The following is a 26,789-nucleotide window of genomic DNA, read 5'->3' on the forward strand; positions in this document are numbered from 1 at the left end:
TGTGACACCATATGCTGGTGCTCTTGGCCCCAGGTTCCTCCTAATGCAGGACAATGCTAGGCCTCATGTGGCTGGAGTGTGCCAGCAGTTCCTGCAAGATGAAAGCATTAAAGCTATGGACTGGCCCACTCATTCCCCAGACCTGAATCCAAATGAGCACATCCTGGACATCACGTCTTGCTCCAACCACCAACGTCATCCACCAATTGCACCACAAACTGTCCGTCCAGGAGTTGGCGGATGCCTTAGTCCAGGTCTGGGAGGAGATCCCTCAGGAGACCATCTGCAACCTCATCGGGAGTATGCCTAGGCATTTTAGGGAGGTCATACAGGCACGTGGAGGCCACACACAATACTGAGCCTCATTTTGACTTGTTTTAAGGACTTTTCATCAAAGTTGGATCAGTCTGTAGTGGGTGTTCCACTTTATTTGTGGGTGACTCTAAATCCAGGCCTCCATTGGTGAATAAATTTGATTTCCATTGTTTTTTTTATTATTTTATTGTCAGCACATTCAACTTTGTACAGAACAAAATATTCAATGAAAATATTTCATTCATTCAGATAAAGGATGTGTTATTTGGGTGTCCCCTTTATTTTTTTGAGCAGTGTATTTTACCTCAATAATCATAGCTTACAAAGATAAGACAAAATATTAAAATTGAGAGTTCCACAGTACGGTCTGTTAGGGATATTTTATGCAGGGCCTCAACAGCCCTCTTGACTTTTGTAAGGTGAGTCCTAATTAACCCTTTGAGGGAGGATGAGATAGCTGCCGGCAGCGAGCTGACAGAGTAAATGCAAGACACAGTCCAGTCTTTAGATTCACTCAAATCAAACTGTTTATTTCAAACAGATACAGCTATATTTTAGCCCATAGAAATCAGCATTTGGGGTGTTGATAAGGCACTTAGATTCTATTGGCCATTATGTTTTTGTACCAGCACATTCTGGGAAAAATGACTAGGCCTTGTTTACAGCCATGCTTATCTACACAATGGCTCCTAGAAGCTTCTTCATAACCAAAATAAATAACAAGAATACAGAGGCCCGAAGGACGGTAGGAAATGCCAAGGATATTCTGAAAAGGCAAACAACAGTTTAAATGAGAAAAATAGCTGAATTAAAACATTTAACTCTATAGCTTCTAAAAGGGAAGCATACCCAAGGTGGCCGCTGTATCTAAGATGGCGGACAGTAGTCAAGATGGCGTCCGAAACCAGTGCGACCTCCTTAACAGGTCTCACCCAGTTCCTTATAGATCGGAGATTGAAGAAATTTCCTCAGTAATTCCTCCTGTCACGATGTTCACTTCTCTATACTGGATCATGTGGGAGACCACGCTACACTCTTGTGGCCTGTATCAGGAAAAATGTGGACAGATTGTGCAGATCACCAAGGATAAGAGTAAAAACTATTTTATTCCAGCATACTCACAAACAGAATATTAAAAGCGCGCATATCACAATGGTTAAAAAACGCCAGAGGACCTCATGCCCGACCTAGGTTTCGCCCTTTCAGCTTCATCTGGGGCCATTAAGTATGGTCCATTTTTTCACCACCCATTTGGCTTGAATTGTACATATAGGCCTGGGAAAACTGCCTTTTATTTATCTCTTCCTACCTTATATCACTTCCAAATTTGTTCTAGCTCTTGAGCAAGTTTGGCAAAATCTCTGGGGTTGGTGGTGAATCATCGTAAATTGTTGGCCTCAAATCAGTCTTCCTACACAGACTGTGAAAATAATACATATTAAGTTTGAGTTCCCTTTGGCCTCCCAAGTGCTTCCTTATCTTGGTATCAAACTGACCAAAACGGTAACATCTTTGTACAAGGCCAATTTTCCTTCTCTACTTTGTAAGCTGTCAGTCCTGGTCTAAATATCCTTTATCATGGATGAGACACGTTCTGGCCCGCACTTGAAGTACTTATTTAGTACTTCCTATAATGTTCCCAAGTAGGGATTTAGTTTTATTTCAAGCAAGGATTATGCAATTTATCTTGTGGGATAAGCATCTCCAAATAATATGCAATATGCTTTATTCTCCCGAAATCTCCAGTTGCTTGGAGGTACCAAAATCATTGAAATATTACAACACGGTTAGGATAGCAGACATGACTTCTATTTATACCCACACTTACCATCCACAGTGGGTGGAGATTGAATCTAGAGCCTCACTTCTGGTCCTGGTCGAAACTATACTGTGGTTAAAACCACAACACTGCCCTCTGATCTTGTCACCTATGACGGCCCATTAGGATAATCTCCTGAAACAATATGTCCTAATTTTTACTCAAACACTACAGCTCAAAAGTTTGGGGTCACCCAGAAAATTTTGTGTTTTCCATGAAAACTCACACTTTTATTTTTCAAATAAGTTGCAAAATGAATAGAAAATGTCACGGGAGCTCCTGCAACCCATGTCTCGGGTCGCTAGCGCACCCGTGTGCCTCCGTGTGGATGTATCTCAACGCGGGGTCTTCAGGCAGACTTGCCTGTCCTCACTCCAATGATGGCTTCTACGGTTGGGCTAATTGGGCAAGCCGGCTGCTGCCCTGCTATATAGCTCTACCTCTTCCTTTGACCCCTGCCGAATCTCTGTGCCTTAATGCCTAAGAGAAAGCTAGTTTTGAAACTAGCGATTATCCGCTGTGACCTCTGCTTGTTCCCAACCTTGATTCCCTGCTGCCTGTCTTGACCTTCTGCAACGTCCCCGACTCAGATTCTGAGCTGCCTGTCCTGACCTCCTGCCTGACTATGACTCTGATTCCGCCTGCTTTTTCTGTACCTCGCATTGGTCACTAAAGTGAGCTCTGGTGAATACCAGGTGCCACTTAGACTCCGCTCCCAGGTATTGGCTTACGTCATTGCTTGTGGTGGTACAGTGGGTGAACCACCACCGACCCTGATAGAAAATATTGTCCAGACATTGACAAGGTTTGAAATATAATTTTTTTTTCATTTGAAATAATTATGTTCTCCTGCAAACTTGCTTTCACCAAAGAATTCTCTCTTTGCTGCAATTACAGCATTGCAGACTTTTTGCATTCTCTGTTAATCTGCTGAGGTAATCTGGAGAAATTTCACCCCCTGCTTCCAGAAGTCCCTCCCACAAGGTGGATCATTTTGATCAGCACTTTTTGCATACCATACAGTCAAGCTGCTCTCACAACAGCTCAAAGGGGTTGATCTGGTGACTGGGCTGGCCACTCCATTAGAGATAGAATACCAGCTGCTTGCTTCTTCCCTAAATAGTTCATGCATCATTTGGAGATGTGCTTTGGGTCATTGTCCTGTTTTAGGATGAAATTGGCTCCAATCAAGCACTATCCACAGGGTATGGCATCATAAAACGTTGTGGTAGCCTTCCTTATTCAAAATCCCCTATGGCTCTTATACTCGTGTAACCTCCCTTGTTATCTGCACCAAAGCAACCCCAGACCATCATATGACCTCCACCATGCTTGAATCCACCGTCTTTCCAGTTGTTCTGTGTCTCACAAATATTTTTCTCAAACTTAGATTTGCCTGTCCATAACACATTTTTCCAATCTTCCTCTGTCCAATGCCTGTACTCTTTTGCCAAAATTAATCTTTTCCTTTTATTAGCCAGTCTCAGATATGGGGTTTTCTTGCAACTCTGCCCTGAAGGCCAGCATCATGGAGTCACCTCTTCACTGGTGGTTGACACTGGTGTTTGGTGGGTACTATTCAATGAAGCTGCCAGTTGAGGATCTTTAAGGTTTTAGTTCCTCAAATTAGAGACTCTAATGTACTTGTCTTGTTGCTTAGTTGTGCAGCACTTCTCATTCTGGTTAGAGCCTCTTTGTGCTCTCCTCTGAAGGGAGTAGTACACACCATTGTAGGAAATATATAGTTTCTTGGCAATTTGTCTCACTGAATGGCCTTCATTTCTAAGAACAAGAATAGACTGTCGAGTTTCACATGAAAGTTCTTTTTTTCTTTTCCATTGTGAGAGTTTCATAGAACAAACAAATGTGATGCTCCAGATTCTCAACCAGCTCAAGGGAAGGTCAGTTTAATAGCTTCTCTAATCAGCCAAACTGTTTTCATCTTTGCTAGCATAATTGAACAAGGGTTTTCGATGGTTTTCTAAACATCCATTATCCTTCTTACTCAAATAGCAAACACCAAGTACCATTAAATCACAGGAGTGGTGGTTGTTGGAAAGGGGCCTATATACACCTATGTAGATATTGCATTAAAAACTAGACATTTGCATCTAGAATAGTCATTTACCACATTAACAATGTATAGAGTGTATTTATGATTCATTTAATGTTAGCTTCATTAAAAGAAAATGTGCTTTTCTTTCAAAAATAAGGAAATACATGGAATACATATGTCACACCCCGACAGTGGAGGTTAAGATTTTTCTTTTATACTCCCATCTAACAACATCCCCGGCAAGTTACCCTACATGCTCTGGGAGTAGGAACTGGGGATGGAGTTGGAGCTCCCTAAATGGAGGGATTTGGCATTTTCAATTACTAAAATATCCACCAACACATCCATAGTGGAGGCCAGTTATAAATGCCATGTACGCATATGCTTATGCGACAGTACATGGTCCCGACTAGGCTATTATGCTATTGATGATTGTGCTCAGGGTTATGGACAAGAAGGCATGTTCTGCCACATATCGTGGTCGCAATATTTTGGTCGGCAGTTTTGGACCCTATACGTAATTTAACAGGGATTACACCACCTATGGAGCCCTTACTAGCGTTACTGAATGATACTGTACCAGAAATCCCCAAGTATAAATGTAAATTTATTCAATATGTCTGGCGACAAGGATAGCGATTGCTAGAGTGTAGAATTCTGATCTATACCAATGGTGAACTTGAAGACAAAAGTTACTTGGAATATGGTTAACGATCATTTGAGCAGCCTACTAGATGGCACCACTGATACATTTTAAACAATCTGGGGGCCATGATGCTCTTCTCCCCCTGACGCTCGTTAGACATGGGAGATTGGTTATCTTGTAATGCATATGGCCGCAATAGCATATATTAGTTTGCTTAACAGTGATCCTCATACAGTCCCTAGTCCCCCATACACCCCCCTTCACCCTCTCTGTCTTGTCTTCTATGTTCACTTGTGTGTTGGAAAGGCGTACCATTGGTATGGCTTTCCAATTTCTTTTCATATACAGTGAAGATATAAGATACCATTTTTGCTTTGTCAATGCTATGCTGTTAGGTTCTTCCTCCATATGGACATGTGAAATCTCTTACAGAGTTGTGAAGATTTGGACTATATTTTTTCCATATAAAATTGACCTTATCCCTCCCTTGTAGTGGATATAGCTGTACAGGCAGTCCCCGGGTTACATACAAGATAGGGTCTGGAGGTTTGTTCTTAAGTTGAATTTGTATGTAAGTCGAAACTGTATATTTTATAATGGAAGTTCTAGACAATTATTTTTCTTTTGCCCCAGTGACAATTGGAGTTTCAAAATTTTTGGTGTAATTGGACCAAGAATTATCAATAAAGCTTCATTACAGACATCTTACAGCTGATCATTGCAGTCTGGGACTATAGTAAAGCATCCAGAGAGCTTCACCAGAGGTCACAGTGGGCAAAGGGGTCCGTCTGTAACTATGGGTTGTCTGTAAGTCGGGTGTCCTTAAGTAGGGGACCGCCTGTATTGTGTAATGTTGTGTGTTTGGGCCTTTTTTTATTAATTATGTTTCTCTGGTGCTCTGGGGACTAATAAAAGTGAGTTGAAAACAAATTAGGACATGCACTAGTTTCTAATGGAACAAACACACAGTCTATTACAAAAAACAAGGTATGAAATGATCCGTTAAATTGTTTTTTTTTAGGAAAGCCATGTGAATTAAAAATAAAAAAAGATGGCATTATAGAGCATAAGCCCTTAAATAAAAGCCCCATGTAACAATACTTTGTGTGCAGGGCTGTGAATAACCCATTTATATTCCAGGGTTGTAGCTAGACTTGGAGCACTCTGGTACACTGGTGTGTGAGATATCCTCACTGAACACAAACACAACGTCTCCCCTTTAATAACTGCTGCAGTATTCAAAAGGATTTCACAAAGCTGTGCACCAGAATATTCCAAATACAGCTACAATCCTTTTTTTCAACCTCCTCTTTTCCTAAATCTAATTAGCATATTGGGTGCCTAAACAAATGGCAATAAGTCTTACCTATTAAGTGAATAGAAGTTGCTAAAGGTGATGATCTCGGATGATTATAAATGGTGATGTTTAGACAGCGAATATCTTTTCTATTTTGTCTTTCTATATTTTCCAGGGTGATTTCAAATACTTTCACATGGATCTTCCAAACAATGGGAAAGTTTTGTTGTCTAGGACAGTTGATTATGAAACTATACAGGAACTGGAGGTTATCATACATGCTGTGGTAAGATATTTGGGTGCAAAACATTTGATTTACAAGTTAGTATTTCAATATCATGATCTTAATATTTCATCATAAAACACTGCTGAATATCGGAGAGACAGATGGCTATGAACACATTACATGACCAATTCATTAGCACCTAGACGTGACTTAAATGGATAGTAATCTTTAGAAGAGGTGTCCCCCTCACGCTAGCAGTAATCACATTTACTTTTAATCTCTTGGAGATTATACCATGTCACACCACCACCAATCACGGACTGGTCACTGGTTCTGGCCGGTAAGGGTGGGAGGCTCCTCCTATCACCTTCAAGCTTTAAGCTTAACTTTCTGATCTTCGCACATAAGGGATTGATGTGGAGCTAATACATAGTGACAAACAGACCCTTAATATTATGTCATTCTTAGTGGAAAGTAAAAATAGAACAGCTAAACTCAGGGTGACTTTTGCCTGTACTTTAATCCTTGCCAAGTCATCTGCATGATGCATGAAGGATAGTTAATGTGATGGATGTGCTGTGTGAACAGTCAGTGCCAATTTTACTGCTACTAGAATGTGAAAACATAGAGAAATATGAGCTATTGATATTTGGTACATTTAATATAAATTTGGTATAAATACTTTATAAAAATCTATGGGACAGAGAGAGTTGGGCCACTATTAATGAGAATGGAAATAGTGGGAAACAATGCTTTCTTCTAGAAGCCATTACTGTCCAATAGTTGTTATTAGAATCGTTGATCAGCGCCATTGAGGTGACAGCTGAGCTGCAATGCTACATGTTACATAGGGAGGGGGTTGCACTGTTTTTATGCTTTTTACTCTTGTATGAAGCCATTGATGTTTAATAATAAGGCTAAGAAGGCTTTGTTTACATATCATTTTTGGACATGTTCAATGTGTATGCTAGGAAAGTTCACTGAGTACATCTTAAATGTGCCCATAGATTTATAGTGTCAGAGATTGGCCTTTTTTTGGCCTATGTCTGATCAGTATACATCCCACAAGCTGAAAACACAATATAAAAAAACTTTTAGACTAAGCTTTTTCATCCTGAAGCTTTCAAAAGAAGTTTACATTACGTGGAGGCCTATGGCAGATAGATGCCACTAAATAGCATTCATCCCCAGCCTCCACTGAACATACACTGTCTGTGTGATAGAACAGTCCAAATATGAGACACCCTGAACATCAATAACAGTAAATCACTTCCGGCTGTATACTATAAGCATTGAGTGAGATACATTACATCCCTCCTTTGCAAGGATACTTTGGAAGGGTTCTCAACCTTACATTGGAAGGTGAAAACAAGATATGAAAGTAGCCTAAGTTATGGTTGTGTCTTTGTGTAACATTGAAATTAATAGAGCCACTTTTTACCAGTTTCACAAACTCCAACTATTAATAGGCTCTACCTCATTGATTCCAGTGCAGTTAACTTTTTGCTTTAGTCATCACCTTTCATGAGCACCATTACCTTTAGCTAAGGAACCCAAAAAGATAATAGGACTGCAGATGGCTATTGAGATAGCATGGACCTGCCAACCTGACATAAAATTATAGCTAATTAGCATATTGGGCGCCAAAATTAAAAGTACTGATTTCCTGAGGATAAGGGAATAGCTTTGCCAGTATCAGTGAAGCAAAGCCTACAAAGAAGGATGCAAATGTCTGAGTTGGTGAAGGTGGTGGTTATGTAAGAGACAAGGTGGAAGTCACTTCATGCAGACCATGCATATGGTGTACAATACTAGTGCCCTTCCTTCAAAGTTTCTATACCATAGAGGCTTACGCATTAATGTCTGCTTTTGCATTAATACCACCTGATGCTAATGCTGCCAATGCTGTTAAACTTCTGTCAGTAAATGCAGCCAGGAGCAGATAGAAATAGTTTATACATGTAGCTCATATAAACTAAGACATGGTCATGCATCTTTTCTAACAGGAAATGACAACTAGAGAGAGACAGCGCACCACCACCAGAGTGCGGGTTGTTGTGCTTGATGGAGATGATCAGTACCCACAGTTCCTTCCCTGTCAATACATGTCCCATGATGGTCTTCGGGTCTGTGTCAGTCCAGTATACTCAGTTAACATCACAGCAGGAGAAGAGCCAGTGAGTTTTTGAAGGATTTGAATTTTCATGAATATAAATTTGCTATTTCCTAGGATAGGTTTAACCCCTAGACAACAGATATATATGTGAAACAAGATTTCTCACTTGTTGTCAGACTGGACCATTTGTGTTCTCTCCCGGCCCCATATATGCTGAAGATGGTGACAAAGGAATAATGACTCCAATCTCCTATTCTATATTGTCAGGTACAGTAATTGAGATTATACCTTTTCATTTCTCTATTTTCCTTATGTTAATATAATGTCCTGTGCAATTTGGATTACTTATTACTTAATAAAAAATGTCCATATCTTTAAAATTGTTATTATTAATACAATTAAATCATATACAGGCAGTAACCGAGATACGTACAAGATAAGGTTTGTTCTTAAGTTGAATTTGTATGTAAGTTGGAGCTGTACATTTTATAATAGTAGCTTTGGACAAAAAAAATATTTATCCCTGTGCAATTCAATTTTTAAAGTTTTTGATGCCATGGGAACAAGGGTTATCAATAAAATCTCCAGACACCTTACAGGCACCTTACAGACACCTTACAGATGATCATTGCAGCCTGGGACTAAAGTAAAGCATCCAGAGACCTTCACTAGAAGTCACAGTGGGTGGAGAGGTTTGTCTGTAACTAGGGGTCATCTGTAAATTGTGTGTCCTTAAGTCGGAACCGCCTGTATTATAATAAGGTTATTAAAGGGGTTTATTGTTGCATGCTCCATTCAACAGTATACTTACAATAACATTGTAAAAATATTATTTTTCTCATTTTTAAACTTATATCTATGTTATCAATATTTTATCTGATAGATTAACAATAGATGTGTTTTAAAAGTGTAAAGAAAATTGGTTTTAACTTTTGCAAATTAAAACCTTGAAAACTGCCTTGATTTATACCATTCCATTGTAGCTTTGGCTGTATGTTTAGGGTTGGTGTCCTGCTGAAAGGTGAACTCGTGCCAAATCTCAAGTCTCTTGCAGCCTCTTGCTGTTTTCCTGCAGGATAGCCCTATATTTAGGTCCAAATTTCTTCTCATCAACTCTGACCAGCATCCCACTCCCAACTGAAACAAAGAATCTCTACAGTATGATACTGCTACCAACATGCTTCATAATGATGATGGTGTGTTCAGTGCGATATGCAGTGTAGGATTTCCTCCACAAATTAACATTTCAGACAAAATGTTTAGTTTCTCCCAAGTTTGAAAACCATGGTTGTTTTCTTCGAAAAACAGTGGCACACATGATCATGGGTAGTGCATGGTATTGCAACTAATCTTCATTCATTTCTATACAGCTGAGCTGCAATACCTGCACAAACCATGGTCAGGTGTGGCGCTGTTTATGGAAGAAAGCAGCCAGGTTTTCCAACCTCGGGAGAACCCCTTTAGCCTTTTTCCATATGTTTGTTGTGTCTCCTATGTGGTCTTTTGCAAACTGCAACTGGCATTGCTCCTACACTTCCACGAAAGTCGTATTTGTGGAGCTCTTCTCCCATCTGAGCTGTGGATCCCTGTAGCTCCTAAATAGTGACCCTGGACTTCTTGTTTGTTTCTTAAATTACTGCTTGTCTGGCTGTTAATTTAGGTTTTCGGCCATGTCTAGGTAGGTTACCATGAAGGTTATGGTTAAGGGAAGGGGCTTAGATTGACAACTCTTTTTCCAGCAGACTTCAGAACTTGCTCTGCATTTCCTACTTCATGGATCAGAAATGGGAGGTTTGACAGAAGGTACCAAGTAGAGCCAAACCATCCCAACTACTAAGAAATATGGTAGAATAGGTTAGTACCAGAAAATGGTTGTTATTACATGTACATGATGAGTCTTATTTTTGTGCAGGTCCTGGCAGTGAATTGTTCCAGATTGATAATATTACAGGTTCTGTTTCCCATATAAACACACTTGAAAGCATGCCTGGTCCTGCAATGTTTCATATCAAAGTTATGGTGAGTTTTTTATATTCTGTTACATTATTCATTCAGCAAGGTTATGTTTTGGTCCATTCCCACTACAGCCAATTAGAAATTAGATCCTTTCATTTCAACTGCTGTATGATACAATGTAAAGATTTAAAGAGGACAACAGATCTGATCACTTGGAAACCCAGTGATCGTGAGCCCAGGGACCAGCAAGTTCTCTTCGATATTTCCTTATTTTAATTCTAGGACCAATCTACCATCTACAGTATAATAAATAACAGCTTCAGTTTGCGTGAGCAACGTATTGTCTAGGGAAAACCTGAGTTAAACATGAAAGTCCATTACTGCACACACTTTTTACCAATTGCTCTGTCCATTGACCTATATTCCTACGTACACTGGGCATTACTTTGTTTTTGTGCAGTGCCTTTTGTCTCTAATGGGGCTGCTGCTGACAGAAAATGTTTTTTTTTCAATGAGGCTTCAAACAACAGAATTTATTCTGATGGCATCTAAAGTAATGAGATTAAATAATAATGAGACTCCCTACTACATGCCCTAAACACAGTTATGATTGAGGATTGGTGACATACCATATATACTCGAGTATAAGCCGAAACCCCTAATTTTACCACCAAAAACTAAGAAAACCTATTGACTGGAGTATAAGCTGAGGGAAATACATTGGTCACAACCCCCTGTAGCATATAGCCAGCCAGCCCCCTTTAGTATACAGCCAGCCCCCTTTAGTATACAGCCAGCCCCCTTTAGTAGCCAGACAGACCCCTTTAATAGCCTGCCAGACCCCAGTGTGCCCAGCACATAAAATAAATAAACGTACATACTCACCTTCGGGCGGTCCCGATGATCGGCGCAGCTCCCCCAATGCTACCGTCCCCACGGCTCCTCTTCTCTCTGCTGTAACAGCTGGCAAAGACACAGCCATGCACTGTGTTGGCCGGCGCATACTATGACATCAGCGGCTGCATCACAGTGTGTGCCGGCCAGTAGAGCACATGGCCGCGGCTCTGCCAGCCGTTACAGCAGAAAGGAGAAAGAAGAGGAGCCATGGTGATGGGGGATGGGGAAGCCGCGCTGAGCATCAGGGGCCCCAGAAGGTGAGTATGTAAGTTTATTTTTTTATTGACTCGTGTTTAAGCCGAGGTGAGGTTTTTCAGCACTCAGCTTATACACGAGCATATATGGTATACAAATATAATATTACATCACAGTCCAAACAGTACAAACAGTCACATGTAACAATAAGAGTGAGGGCCCTGCTCACAAGTACTTACAAGTCTATGAGGATTAGTGCATGGGCAGACATACCACTGGTGCACCTATGCAGCGTCAGAAGGACCAGTAGGCAACGGGGCCCACTGTACCATAGAGCAACTTCCTACTGTCTACTGCATTGTATGCAATGCCTAAACTTGCCCTAATATTAATGGGCCATAAAAAATGATATATTGTGAGAGAGACAAAGTAATAGTGCCGCTCCTCCACAGTGTCCCTTTCCTCTCTCTTTTCACCACTGATGTAGTATTATTTTCTTGAGTGCCTACTTGGAAGTAAACTTTATTGCAAAAGCAGATAGAATAGGTGCAACAGTTATTCCGTCATTTGGTTTCTCATTGACTTCATTGTTAAACTTTCCTCCACCTTGACTACAAAGCCAATTTAAAGCTCTCTTTAAAGTAGATTTTCTGGATGATGCTACCACACTGGGACATGAAAGAAACATAAACTAGAAGATGCTTGACAACACATGATGACAGGTTCCCTTTAATGCTATCAGTCCCATGTACTAAAATGTTTTTATTCCTGTTTTTTAATACTTTCTTAAATTTAGCTTATTTTATTGTAAACAACAATCTGTTAATTATCACAGGCATCACAAGTTTGTGACTCCAGAAAATTTTCCTTGGCAGAGGTAAAAATCCGAGTGCTGGCACCTAACAAGTATGCCCCCCGCTTTACTGCCTCTCAGTATAAGGCATTTGTGCAGGAGGATAACAATCCTGTGGCCCTTGTCAGCACATATAATGGCCGTGTGCTTAACCTTATGCCTTCTGATGGAGATTTCCCTAATGTAAGTAGCACACATCTTATTTCCTATCATTATGCATGGTTGTTATAGTACAGAACCTTTAAAACTGCAAAGAACAGATACAACAATATATTAAAGAATTATATAAGATTATTCCTACAATCAATAACCTTTATTTGCAGAACAGGAATATACCTTTAAGGATGTTTGCTTTTCTCAACAGCTCATATTCTAAATTATCTAAATTTTGAGTATTGAAATAGTTTTTCATTTTTATTGTTGCACTCTTAACACTATAATTTTTTTATAACTTAATGTTGTAATTTCAGGGAACCAATCCACGGATCCAGCTTAGTCTTGCAAATATATCCAATCATAGTAAGCTATTTCAGATAACGCAGAGTGGCTTTCTTATAGCAAGAGCAAATCTGCTGCAGGCACCACAGACCTTTAATGTGAAAGTGAGTTTGAAAGCTACCGTAATATAGTCATAATGAATAATACTGCTAGTTTTACTGATGGATAAATGTTTATAGTTATCATATTACTATACCTATGTTCTATAAGAATGTACATTAATACATTACATTTTGGTTATATAATGAATGCAATGGGGGGAATCCATTCAGATTGGTGTTTCCCCCACTGGCAGTCCAGCGCCCTTATCCACTAAGAAGTTCTGGTAAATACAGGCGCAAACTTTGCCAGGTCAGACATGTGGATCAGGTCTGAACTGGCGAAGTTTCTTTCTGCTTTTCATTTAATCTTCCAAGATATAATCTAAGTATGGTGTCAGAATACATGGAATGAAATCATTTTTAATTAACAATTGAACTGGTTAGAAACATAATAGAAACTTAAAAGGGAATGTTTTCTTGTATATGTATAAAGGTCATTGCAAGAGATGAAGAGTCAGGGGAAACGGCTAATTCTTCACTTATTATAACAGTCTTGGCACGTGGGCAGGCAGGTAAGAAATTTTTAAAATATTAGTTATCACCAAACATTCAAACCTCTAAATGTTCAGTTCAGAAAGATCAGAGAACTAAGTATAGAATACTACCTGTAGCACCTGACGTTACCTGGGATATTAAATAACTGCTTTCAGCTATAACAAAATCTATGTCTGTCTATCTGCATGTTTGTCTTTTTATATATCTTTTTATCTGTTTGTCTGTCTATCTTTATGTTTGTCTATATATCTGTATGTCTGTCCATCTATCTTTTTGTCTGTCTATCTGTATGTCTGTCTATTTAATTGTATGTCTGTCTATTTATCTGTATATCTATCTGTATGTCTGTGTGTATGTTTGTATATTTGTCTATCGTCTTTTTATCTGTTTGTATGGATATCTATAGATATATAGAGGTATATCAAATGACCTCGCATATGACCTTACCTTACACCTAACCTGTATTATAGGCATTACCTATAGTAACCAATCACAGCTCACAGCTCATATTAATGACCTGTGGCAAAATAGAAGCTGAGCTCTGATTGGTTGCTTATTGCCAGAGTGGACAATGGCTGCTGTATATGGTGGTTATCATATTACCACATATTACCTCAAATATTACTTCCCCTCACACCTAAGCTGTATTATAATCATTGCCTATAGTAACCAATCACAGCTCAGAGCTCATATTAATGACCTGTGGCAAAATAGATTGGTTGCTTATTGCCACAACAGACAATGGCTCCTGTATATGGTGGTTATCATATTACCTCACATATTACTTTACATATTACTTCACATCTTACCTCACACCTAAGACTGCGTTCACATGTTAAATTTTGTTTGTGTTAACGCATGTGTTTTGAAACACATCACTACAGTTGAGAAAAGGAGATTTGCCTAATTTTATTGCTATCAATTGTGTTAACGCAAACAAAACACAGCATGTGAACACAGCCAAAGCTGTATTATATTCATTGCCTATAGTAACCTATAAAAGCTCAGAGCTCATATTAATGACCTGTGACAGAACAGTAGTCAGCTTACAACTGCCACAGCAGAAGCAGACAGTGGCTCCTGTATATGGTGGTCATCATAATACCTCATATTACCTCACATCTTACCTCACACATAAGCTGTATTATACTCATTGCCTATAGTAACCAATCAAAGCTCTAAGCTTACACTCACCGGCCACTTTATTAGGTACACCATGCTAGTAACGAGTTGAACCCCCTTTTGCCTTCAGAAGTGCCTCAATTCTTTGAGGCATAGATTCAACAAGGTGCTGGAAGCATTCCTCAGAGATTTTGGTCCATATTGACATGATGGCATCACACAGTTGCCGCAGATTTGTCGGCTGCACATCCATGATGCGAATCTCCCGTTCCACCGCATCCCAAAGATGCTCTATTGGATTGAGATCTGATGACTGTGGAGGCCATTTGAGTACAGTGAACTCATTGTCATGTTCAAGAAACCAGTCTGAGATGATTCCAGCTTTATGACATGGCGCATTATCCTGCTGAAAGTAGCCATCAGATGTTGGGTACATTGTGGTCATAAAGGGATGGACATGGTCAGCAACAATACTCAGGTAGGCTGTGGCGTTGCAACGATGCTCAATTGGTACCAAGGGGCCCAAAGAGTGCCAAGAAAATATTCCCCACACCATGACACCACCACCAGCCTGAACCGTTGATACAAGGCAGGATGGATCCATGCTTTCATGTTGTTGACGCCAAATTCTGACCCTACCATCCGAATGTCGCAGCAGAAATCGAGACTCATCAGACCAGGCAACGTTTTTCCAATCTTCTACTGTCCAATTTCGATGAGCTTGTGCAAATTGTAGCCTCAGTTTCTTGTTCTTAGCTGAAAGGAGTGGCACCCCGTGTGGGCTTCTGCTGCTGTAGCCCATCTGCCTCAAAGTTCGACGTACTGTGCGTTCAGAGATGCTCTTCTGCCTACCTTGGTTGTAACGGGTGGCGATTTGAGTCACTGTTGCCTTTCTATCAGCTCGAACCAGTCTGCCCATTCTCCTCTGACCTCTGGCATCAACAAGGCATTTCCGCCCACAGAACTGCCGCTCACTGGATGGTTTTTCTTTTTCGGACCATTCTCTGTAAACCCTAGAGATGGTTGTGCGTGAAAATCCCAGTAGATCAGCAGTTTCTGAAATACTCAGACCAGCCCTTCTGGCACCAACAACCATGCCACATTCAAAGGCACTCAAATCACCTTTCTTCCCCATACTGATGCTCGGTTTGAACTGCAGGAGATTGTCTTGACCATGTCTACATGCCTAAATGCACTGAGTTGCCGCCATGTGATTGGCTGATTAGAAATTAAGTGTTAACGAGCAGTTGGAAAGGTCTACCTAATAAAGTGGCCGGTGAGTGTATATTAAATATTTGTGTCAAAATAGAAGCTGAGCTGTGATTAGTTGCTTATTGTCACAGAAGACAATGGCTTCTGTAAATGTTGGTTATCATCTTACCTCACACCTAAGCTGTATTATACTCATTGCCTATAGTAAGCTATCACAGCTTAGAGCTCATATCAATAACCTGTGGCAAAAGAGCAACCAATCACAACTCAGCTTCCAACTGCCACAGCAGCAGCAAATGGCTTCTGTATATAGTGGGTATAGTGGATTTTAGAAAGCGTGGGGTGGAAATTTCAGCTCAAATCCGAGTCTATGACGTTCCCTGAGTCCCACCGAGCGGCTGTGCAAAATTTGGTGACTGTAAATAGTGCAGATTCCTTTAGAGGACCTAAATACATACACACACACAGCTTTATATATTAGACACATGTTATATTGAGCTTGTGATCTGCTTAGATGCTACTGCTCTAGAACATGCTGAGGGCAGAGTAGACACTTTTCATGTTCAAGGGTTCCCTTTAGGCTTTTCTCACAAATTTTAATTTTTATTATGTCAGTCATATTAAAATCAAATTTTGCTTATTTTGGGTGGGGAAAGGTCTGGTCCTATTAAATGACATTGGAGCTAATCCTTGTTTAAATCCACAACAGTGCAAACCAGGACAGCCCAGCATTTAACTCCACTGTAGTTAAAAGATTTATTGCATGCAAGCAACTGTATAAGGGAAAACATAAATCACCTTTTAAATAACTTTCTGCTAAGCAGTGGTAGTCCGGCCCCTGCAGATTGAAGTCCAGGCTGGAAGTGATGATATTAAAGGGCTTGTCCCACAAACCAAGGTAGACATGAATGGAGCAGAATGGTCTTGCTCGGCCATCTCCTCCATTACTCTCCCGGAGCGACGAGGGTCCAACATAGTTATCTGGGACCCCATCGGACCCCGATCTTTCTTGTGATCTGTGGAGGTCTCATCACTGATCAGCACGTTAGGCCCCATAGTGTGCTTGGTTCGTGGGACAACCCTTTTATGTTCATTGGCGGTTGACCACTAGTTATATTCCATTCATGTATAATAACATATATTTGTGTTTCTTATTTTGATCTTAACGTTTTTTTTAATCAATCATTTTGTAAGCACCAAGGGATCCCTCGGAGCCACAACCCCTCTTTCCTCAGCCAGACCTCCCCATCATAGCAGCTGGACTTGGAGTTCTTGGACTATTATTTGCAATCCTGTTGTTCCTTTTAATACGGCTAGTAAAGAGCCATCGACTACAGCAACAGCAGATGAGCCAGACGTCACTTATGACTGAGAAGCATCCCACCGTGGTAATTTATATTGTAACTTTTGTTTAATGAACTCATTATACATCTAATATCATGTGAAAGGGATTTAACAGTTGTCCTTAAAAATGTAGTGGATCTTGGGGCTGCAGGGCATTTCATTAGAGGGGGCTGCAGTCCATTTCATTATTGGGGGGTTTCAGGGCATTTAATTATTAGGGGAGCTGCAGGGCATTTCATTATTAGGGGGGCTGCAGGGCATTTCATTACAGGGGGGTGCATGGAGCATTTCTTTATTGGGTGATGGCTGCTTGAGGCATTTGACTGAAGGAGGGCTGCATAGCGCATTTCATTACTGGGGGAGGCTGCAGGGCATTACATTACTCTGGGTGGCAATGACTTCCGCCAACCTTCTGTTGTTATTTTCCATTACCCTCGCCGTAAACGGAGAGTGTAACCAAAACTCCATACGTGTGAACTGAGCCTAACTGGGAAATGAAAAAGCAGCAGTGCTTCTCCAATGATCAGTTCCCAACTGATATATACTGTAGGACTGGCAACATAGAAAATGACTCATTGTTGTAGCGTGGAATTTATTTACCATAGACAACCCCATTACTCATTTCCTATTATTTGAGTTGACTTTCCTGCTATTTTAGTAGGTATATTTTTTAGATCATTTTATAAAGAAAATAATAATTGGCCATGCGGTCTGGATAGGACCTATACTTCTGGTGGGTGCAGAGGCCTTGTTGGGTCCATCCTCATTATTTGTGATGAGGTATGTGGCTCATTATAAATTAGGTGCATGCTGCACCAGCACAGGGGGACATCAAGAACAGTATAAAAATGTCTAGAAACATATCCCCCGCTGAGCCCACACAGCATAGCAGAAATGGAGCGTCAGATATGAAATGATCATAGTAAACTTAAAGGAAACCTACCATTTCAAATGGTCGGTGTAAGCTGTAAACACCGAGCACCAGCTCAGGGTGACTTGGTGCCGGTGCTTAGTTTCGTTTGTGTTATACACCGCGGTATCGTGGTTTTAACACTTTTTAAACTTTACAGCAGAAACTGCTTCGGCGCTGCGTGCGCACAATCGTGCGCGCGCCTACATAGGAAATGCCGCAGGCGTTGCGCGCGCACGGTCACGCGCAGCGCCGAAGCAGCTTCTGCTATAAAGTTTAAAAAGTGTTAAAACCGCGATACCGCGGTTTATAACACTAACGAAACTAAGCACCGGCACCAGCTCACCCTGAGCTGGTGCTCGGTGTTTACAGCTTACACCGACCATTTGAAATGGTAGGTTTCCTTTAATAGGTAAGAATTTTTCAGTATTCATTAAGTTGGTATAACAACGTTTAAAGCCAATTACCCACTACAAAGAAAAGTCAAAAAGCCAATGCTGTTATCATATACTGTGCCGCACATTTAAAGGGAATTTGTCTCTGATCCCTGTTCTCTGGTTCCATAATGACTATAGTTTCTGTACTTTGGTGATTTGACCATATTAAAATGCATATGTTTTCTCCACTGCTGCCAAAAAGAGCTTAAAGTGGTTTCAATCGGTAAGTACTAGAAGAATGAATAATTAGTTAGACATCTAACTGGACTTAAAGGGGATGTTCAATTCATTTTCTTTTATGCAGCAGCATTATACAGGGAGGCTTCACAGATTTACATAAAAACAATTACAAAAATAAGTATTAAAGGGGTTTCCCCACAAACAAATGTTAGGCCCTATCCATGGGATAAGGCCTAACTTGCTGATCAGTGGGGGTCTCAGTGCTGAAACCCCCACAGATTGCTGGAGATGGATTCTATGGAGATGCACTGGGATAGATGCACTGTGCTCGGCGATCTCCACTAGCTACATAGAGATTAATGGAGCAGAACGGCCATGCGCGGCTGTCTGCTCCATTAATCTGGCGGATTGACTAGGGGTTGGCCGGACCCCTCGTTCTCGCGATCTGTGGGGGTCTCAGCACTGAGACCCCCCACTGATCAGCAAATTAGGCCCTATCCCGTTGATAGACTTGGCACTCCAAATTAGGGTGGCAATCCAAATTAACATCCAACTTTGAGCGGATGTGTCCGCTATTCCTCTCCGCGCTCTAGTACCGCATACTTGTCATAGTACCGCATACTTGCCTTTATTCCCCTAAATATCTTGCAATCCGTGCCTGATGAAGGTCTGATGTGTATAGACCAAAACGTTGCATGTTAATTTGGATTGCCACCCTAATTTTCACTTGAATAAAATATGTTATTTTGAAAAACACATCTATTGAGGAGTGTCAAGTCTTCTTGAAAATACTGTATGCTATTGTAACCTAATGGAGCACCCAATGTAGGAAACCATAGGATTGACGTGTATTATCTCTACTATCCCGTGGATAGGGCCCAACTGTAGTTCATGGGAAAACCCCTTTAACCCCTTCCCGATGCGCGCCGTACTAGCACCGATCGCAGGTGTTTTCTCCGCATGGGCGCCGCCATCTTGTCGTGGATCGCTGCTCCCCGATGACGTCACGGGGAGCGGCGATCCGTCGCCATGGTAACCGCGGGTGTTCCGAACACCCGAGGCTACTTCGTTTTAACCCATGCATTATAATGTGCTAATTGCACATTGTAATGCATGGGGAGTAAAATCCACATATACTGCCATACTGTAGTATGGCAGTATATGATAGGATCGATCAGACTACCTAGGGTTAGAGTACCCTAGGGCAGTGATGGGCAACCTTTTGAACTTGGTGTGTCAAAATTCGCCAAAAAAACATCCATAACTCGGGTGGTGTGTCACCTTTAGAAAAAAAACCCTTATTTTGTGATATTTAGAGTTTAAATAACAAATATGTGTAGTTATTTAACTTACCTGCTTAGTGACTTCTTTGTTAATCTGCCAGTTGGTTTCTTTTGTTGATCTTGCTGTTATTTAACTTGTGTGGGGTGCCATGAACTAAGATAAGTGAGGGGGAGGGGGAATTATTCCAGTGATGGCGAACCTGTGGCAGTCCAGCAACAGCTAGTTTTAAGGACATTTGTGCCCCCCAAAGCAGTGTACATCACAGCCCAGCCGAGCTCAACTCAATCAATTAACTTACCTAACTGGCACAGGCTCCAACAACACCACGGACCTCCGTTACTCCTCTTCAGGCCGCTTCAGCTCCTGTGTAGATGTTCCCGCGGAGGCACAGCATAGGTTTCGTCCCTGCAAGCTGTGACTGCTCCACTCTGGAGTCATTGCGCGGCCTCCGCAGAGCAGGATTGGAGGACAGGATCAGCAGCTGCGATCTCTCTGACTGAGATGCAGCCGCTCGCTGCAGACCACATCACTGACCGACGGCCTGACCAGCCCCAGGAAACTGCACTACAGCAATTTTTCTCCAGCAGCCGTGTGTCACTGAAAATGGCTACGTGTGTCAGTGTTGACACGCGTGTCATAGGTTGGCCATCACTGCCCTAGGGAGTCTGAAAAATAGTAAAAGTAAAAATAAAAAAAAGTTTAAAAAAAAAAAAATTATAAAAAAAAAACCTAAAAATTCAAATCACCCCCCTTTCCCTAGAACTGATATAAAAATAAATAAACAGTAAAAATCATAAACACATTAGGTATCGCCGCGTCCGAAAATGCCCGATCTATCAAAATATGATAATGTTTTTTCACTATGTTTATCCCCGTAACGGAAAATAGCGTCCAAAGTCGAAAATGGCATTTTTTTGCTATTTTGAAAAATATAAAAAAATTAATAAAAAGTGATCAAAAGGTCGCACAGTCCCAAAAATTATAGTAGTGAAAACGGCATCAAAATTCACAAAAAATGACACTATCCACAGCTCCATACACCAAAGTATGAAAAAGTTATTGGCCCCAGAAGATGGCAAAATAAAAAAAAAAATATTTTGTACAGGAGGTTTTAATTTTTTTAAATGTATGAAAACATTATAAAACCTATACAAATTTGGTATCCACGTGATCGTACTGACCCAAAGAATAAAGTAGACATGTCATTTGGGACGCTGTAAAATCCAAGCCCACAAGAAAACGTCACAAATGTGGTTTTTCACCATTTTCACTGCATTTGGAATTTTTTTCCCGCTTCCCAGTACACACCATAGAACAGTGGTGGCGAACCTATGGCACTGGTGCCAGAGGCGGCACTCGGAGCCCTCTCTGTGGGCACCCAGGCCATCAACCCAGAATGAAGTTCACCAGACAGAACTCAAAGAATCTGCCTGCAGAATCTTCCCACAATGATACAAGAATTTGCCCTCCTCCTTTCAACTGCGTTGGTGTCCTTGGGAGGCTGAAGGATTGAAAGTTGTCAATGAACAAGGAGAAATAAATTACTGCTTAAATTTCTGTGCTGGCACTTTGCAATAAATTAGTGACTTTTGGTTGAAGTCTGGGCACTCAGGCTCTAAAAGGTTCGCCATCACTGCCATAGAATATTAAATACCGTCACTATGAAGTGCAATTTGTTACACAGAAAATAAGCCATAACAGAGCTCTTTATGTGGAAAAATAAAAAAGTTATAGATTTTTGAAGTTGGTGAGTGAAAAATGGAAGTGAAAAAACTAAAAAAGGCCAAGTTGTGAAGGGGTTAAGATTATTACAATTAATAAGATATTTTCTTTTACTATTCTGAAATTTACAGGTTAATCCTAGCAAATCTTCACCACAGGGAGAAGAGCAAGGTTACCAAAATGCAGCTTATACTGAGACCCCTGGGGAGGAAAACCCTGGCCTAGAAGAGGCAAGACTAGTGCCGGCTAAGACAGATGGACAGTCAGTGAAGCAGCAAAAAAGGATGCCAGCTGTGGCTGTTATTTCACCTGGGAACCAATGTATTGGAAATTCTCCATGCAGGAATAAACAGGAATTATCGGGTAAGTCCTTTACCGTACAATACTTAAGGCTATTTTATTGACATGCATTTATACAATTGTGAATAACACTTTTATGTTAAACATTTTAAAGAACTTTGGAGATTTTTATTTTATCAGTTGCAGAAAAAAATCCAAAATTGTTTTCACTCTGATCTCTAAGTATTATTATAGACTGACTGTATTCTCACTTTCTGTAGCCATGTGATAATCATAACAGGCAGAATTACAATGAAAGCTTTAATCCATTATGCACAATAGGTGATGTTATATACTTCCCCTCCTCTGCATGGGTCACAGAGCATGTTTAGAACTGCTGTAATGTGTATAGATCCTGCTAGGCGACATAGTTTGTAATGCTGCATTTGCTTGCACTGGAGAAATATCTACTTACTACTAGGGACTTTATTCTAGGTATATTTGCCCTATAAATCCCAACCCTTTCATTTTCTGTAGCTGAGCCTTTGAATAGAATGCACTGTACCCACCAGGAGGCGATAGTGACCATGGAACACCAATCCAAGGCTGTGGGGATGACCCAAGCAATGATGGAAGAAGAGGACATCAGTCAACTGAAGCCTCCGCCAGTGGAAAGCAACAATAGCAGTCTACAGATGACCAGTGACCAATGCGTTGATGCTGACCAAGAGTTGACAGAAATCCAAGATGGAGCAGGAATGTGGCCTGATCCCCCATTGCCCTCTAGACTACCCATTGTGGTGGAAGTGAATGAGGAAATGGTAGAATCTGATGGAGAACTGGTTCATCATGCTCCCATGGGGAGTGAGATCATTACTCCAGGTTCACTTATGCAGTTACTAGAAGACTCAATTGAATGTTAACCCCTTAATGCCTTGGTATCATATTTCCTTTTGAGTGTTGTGGAAATATTCTTGTTTTGTGGGACACAACAGGTGTCAGAAATCAGAAAAAATTTGTTTGCTCCATTCCCTCCAGGAATAGTGCCACTCCTGTCTTTTTAATGTGTCTAAAATTGCAGCCAGCCCTATTCAGGTCATTGGAATTGAACTAGAGTAACAGCAAAAGCAATAGAGAGGTGTGGTGCTGTTTTTGGAAATCAAGATTGTCTTTCTCAGATGGTCCCTTAGGTCAGGGACACACAGAGAGGGTTCACTGCAGTGGAAATGTACACATAGAACATGCAGTAAATAATACTAGCAGCATAAGGGAAGGGTATTACATAATCCAATCCACGGGGGGGTTTAGAATTGGAAGCATGTTATTCAAAGAGCAAAATTCAACCTTTACAATGCAAAAATTAAGTAGCACCCCCTGTCGAGGCAAATTAAAAAAAGTTTGTTTCTGCTGTCGACAGAATTACAATACAATACTGAGCCGCCTGTCCTTGGTCTTCAATTGGGTCTCCGTTAAAGGGGTTTTCCAGCTTCAGCAAATCAATGTTATTGTTTATATAGTGAAACGTTATACCAATTTCCAATATACTTTCTTTAGCAATTCCTCACGGTTTCCTAGATCTCCGCTTGCTGTCATTCTATAGAAAGCTTCTATATTTACCTGTGGATAACAATCTGTCCATGGTCTTGTGATGTCACACAGGTGCACAAGATGTTATAACACACAGCTGTAATTACACTGATTCTGACGAGTCATGCACCTGTGTGACATCACATGATCATGGACTGGTTTTTATCCACAAAAAGTAAAAAATTAAATAACAGCAAGCAGAGATCTAAAAAACTGTGAGGAATTGATAAAGAGAGTATATTAGAAAATTGTATACATTTTCTATATAGAAACAATAACATTTATTTGTGGAAACTTGGAAACCACTTAACCAAAATTTTCTCACTATCCACAGGCCTTTAATGGTCAGAGATTCAGCACTAATAAGGTAGATAATACCCTGTTTCCCCGAAAATAAGACAGTGTCTTATATTGATTTTTGCTCCTAAAGAGGCGCTAGGTCTTATTTTCAGGGGATGTCTTATTTTAAAGGAAACAGGGTACGATTTAATTATGATGAAGCCTTATAATACCAGCCATTCTATACAAACCATTGGCTTCATTATCTGCACCCTTACATACACAGACGTCCCATAGTTGTGTACATATTAATGGGGTTTTCCAGGAATAGTAAAATATACTTAAGGGTGGTGGCACACGTGCCGTTCGGGCTGTGTTTGCAAACGCAGACCAAACCACACCCGCCGAGGAGGCCGGCGGCCCGATCGCATCAGCGTTTCTATGGTAACTCCTGCGATCGGGAACGAGCTGCCGGTGTTTTGCGCTAATTTAATGCAAAACACCGGTGGCTCATTACCATAGAAATGCCGATGTGATCCAGCCGCGGGCCGCCCAGGGGGGTGCGGTTTGGTCTGTGTTTGCGTTTGCAAACGCAGCCCGAATGCCACGTGTGCCACCACCCTAAAGCAACAAAGAATGGCAACTCTACATATTAAATAAAAACTGCAGCAACAGGAGTGGTGGAGGTTTGAGGAGAGGCGAGTACTGTTTTGCTTATTTTGTAATGAGCCCCATGTTTTAGGTATATTTTCCTGTTCTTTGAAGACCCCTATAATTCCCTTGCTATACCTACACTGTAAACTACACTTGGATTACAACTCAAAGCTAAATGAAAATTAAGGCTTCAGTATTAACAATTTGTGTTCCAGATAAAACAATATACTTTGGAAATATTCTACGGATGTAGCAAGTGGCCACTCTATAGAGTATAAGGCCAGTGGGTTTGAGAGTTTTACTATGCTTTACTAACAGCTGAATCTGATATGAGTTGTATGAATATTAGTGCACACAGGCTGAATAGCTGCTAACCACCTTTATCAATATACATAGCAGTCATAATAAGTAAGAAGCACCCCTATATCACTTGTTACATGTATTATCTGCCCATTGAGCCAGATGTTAAAGGGTCACTGTCACCGGGTTTTGCTCTATGTAACTAGTGCCACAGTATAATATATCCTTTGTAGAATTCTATCTTTTGTGTTACATATTTCCTGTTCACATATAAAAAAATTTCCTTCAAGGTCATATACAAGCAGAGAAGATTCACATTTTCCCTGAAACTACTCACTTTAAGCGGCTTCATTTCAGACACCCCTTTCTTAGCTTCCTAGAAATGTGGTTTTGTTATCATATTGTAGAAAAGAATCTTCTCTTTCAAATCATACCAGTCCTGTGGTTCTGGTAAGGTACTGTCTGTATCTCTGAGTCCGGCTCACAGAACCAAGAACCTGTGATTTGAAAGAGGATATTCTTTTATTTAATATGATACCAGACCCATGTTATTAATTGATATAGCTCCTGAGATAGGGGTGCCATAAATTATGCTCTCATTTAGCTTCCAAAAGTGACTCATCTCTGCTCATTTGCATATGACCTTTTTTTATATGTAAACAAAAGATAAACAAAAAATAGGAAATTATAGAAACGATATATAATACCCTATATGAGTCATTACATAAGATAAAACCTTGCGACAGAGCCGCTTTAAAGAGATTTTCCAGGGGAATGAAAATATGTTTAAAATATCTAATAAAGGGGGCTCAAACATAGAAAAGCACCCATTTACTGCGAATCAGAAGACATTAGAGGATGTGGTGTGGCAGCATAACTGCTGACATATAATTATATACAGGCGGTCCCCTACTTAAGAACACTCGACTTACATACGACCCCTAGTTACAAACGGACCTCTGGATATTGGTAATTTATTGTACTTTAGTCCTAGGCTACAATAATCAGCTGTAAGAGTTATCACAGGCGTCTGTAATGAAGCTTTAGTGTTAATATTGATTCTTATGACAACCCAACATTTTTAAAATCCAATTGTCGCAGAGACCAAAAAAGTTCTGGCTGGGGTTACAATGATAAAATATACAGTTCCTACTTACATACAAATTCAACTTAAGAACAAACCTACAGATCCTATCTTGTATGTAACCCGGGGACTGCCTGTATATATATATATATTAGCGGTGGGTGCAGAAGCCGGTGATCCCTTGGCCAGGGTCTCCAAAATAGGTTCAGTGAAGAGGCAGCACTCCTTGTAGTGGTGAAAGGGGTGAAGCTTTATTCCATAAAAAGCGACGTTTCGGTGTACCATTACACATGCTTGATAAAGGTGTAACAGTACACCGAAATGTCGCTTTTTATGGAATAAAGCTTCACCCCTTTCACCACTACAAGGAGTGCTGCCTCTTCACTATATTATACATATTTATATTTAACATAAATATAAACATATAAACATATAATTTTATATTTGTGTATATATTTTCTATTTTTTTCGTTCTCCTAGAAAACTCTGTTAATACTGTTGCTTGACATTAACATATGGTAATTTTTTTAATTTTTAACTAAAATATACCTAAAATGACCTAATGTAACAAATGCATTACAGTGTATTAGTAGACAATCTGAATGTTTTCTCTAATCTTATTACCTCAGAAATGTGATACCCAGCTTCCAAATTCCTAATCCTTTCAGTGTTTTATCTAGTAATATCCTGTTGTGTGACATATACTGTCGATGTAAGTTGAACTTTTTTTTTACCATAAATAAATATTTTCTAATTACATACAAATATAAAAGCCATCTACATGTTTCCTGTTTTCATTGCTAGTCTTGTATCCTACATGACACCTTAAGATATTATTAAAGTGAAGTCTTCTTTTGTTTGTACAACAAAGAAAGAATCTAGAGAAAAATATCTTCCACGCAATGAATCTCAATGTAAATGTCCA

General features: G+C 40.3%; 1 protein-coding gene across 5 annotated transcripts in view; it reads left to right on the forward strand.

The window, feature by feature from the left end:
- Positions 1 to 26,096, forward strand: part of LOC140127177 (cadherin-related family member 5-like) — a 50,041-nt gene extending 23,945 nt beyond the window's left edge. Inside the window, exons 7-17 of one of the 5 annotated variants that reach the window (XM_072147547.1) lie at positions 6,309 to 6,419; positions 8,366 to 8,536; positions 8,652 to 8,742; positions 10,388 to 10,494; positions 12,359 to 12,559; positions 12,847 to 12,978; positions 13,409 to 13,487; positions 16,999 to 17,192; positions 18,698 to 18,718; positions 21,813 to 22,044; positions 22,498 to 26,096. In XM_072147547.1, the coding sequence (XP_072003648.1) occupies positions 6,309 to 6,419; positions 8,366 to 8,536; positions 8,652 to 8,742; positions 10,388 to 10,494; positions 12,359 to 12,559; positions 12,847 to 12,978; positions 13,409 to 13,487; positions 16,999 to 17,192; positions 18,698 to 18,718; positions 21,813 to 22,044; positions 22,498 to 22,883 (1,725 nt within the window). In that variant the 3' untranslated portion in view covers positions 22,884 to 26,096. The remainder of the gene's footprint in view (positions 1 to 6,308; positions 6,420 to 8,365; positions 8,537 to 8,651; positions 8,743 to 10,387; positions 10,495 to 12,358; positions 12,560 to 12,846; positions 12,979 to 13,408; positions 13,488 to 16,998; positions 17,193 to 18,697; positions 18,719 to 21,812; positions 22,045 to 22,497) is intronic. The other 4 variants (XM_072147549.1, XM_072147551.1, XM_072147548.1 and 1 more) reach the window with 4 other exon arrangements.
- The last annotated feature ends 693 nt before the right edge of the window (positions 26,097 to 26,789 follow it).

This window comes from Engystomops pustulosus, chromosome 4 (assembly GCF_040894005.1).
Source record: "Engystomops pustulosus chromosome 4, aEngPut4.maternal, whole genome shotgun sequence".
Taxonomy (NCBI): domain Eukaryota; kingdom Metazoa; phylum Chordata; class Amphibia; order Anura; family Leptodactylidae; genus Engystomops; species Engystomops pustulosus.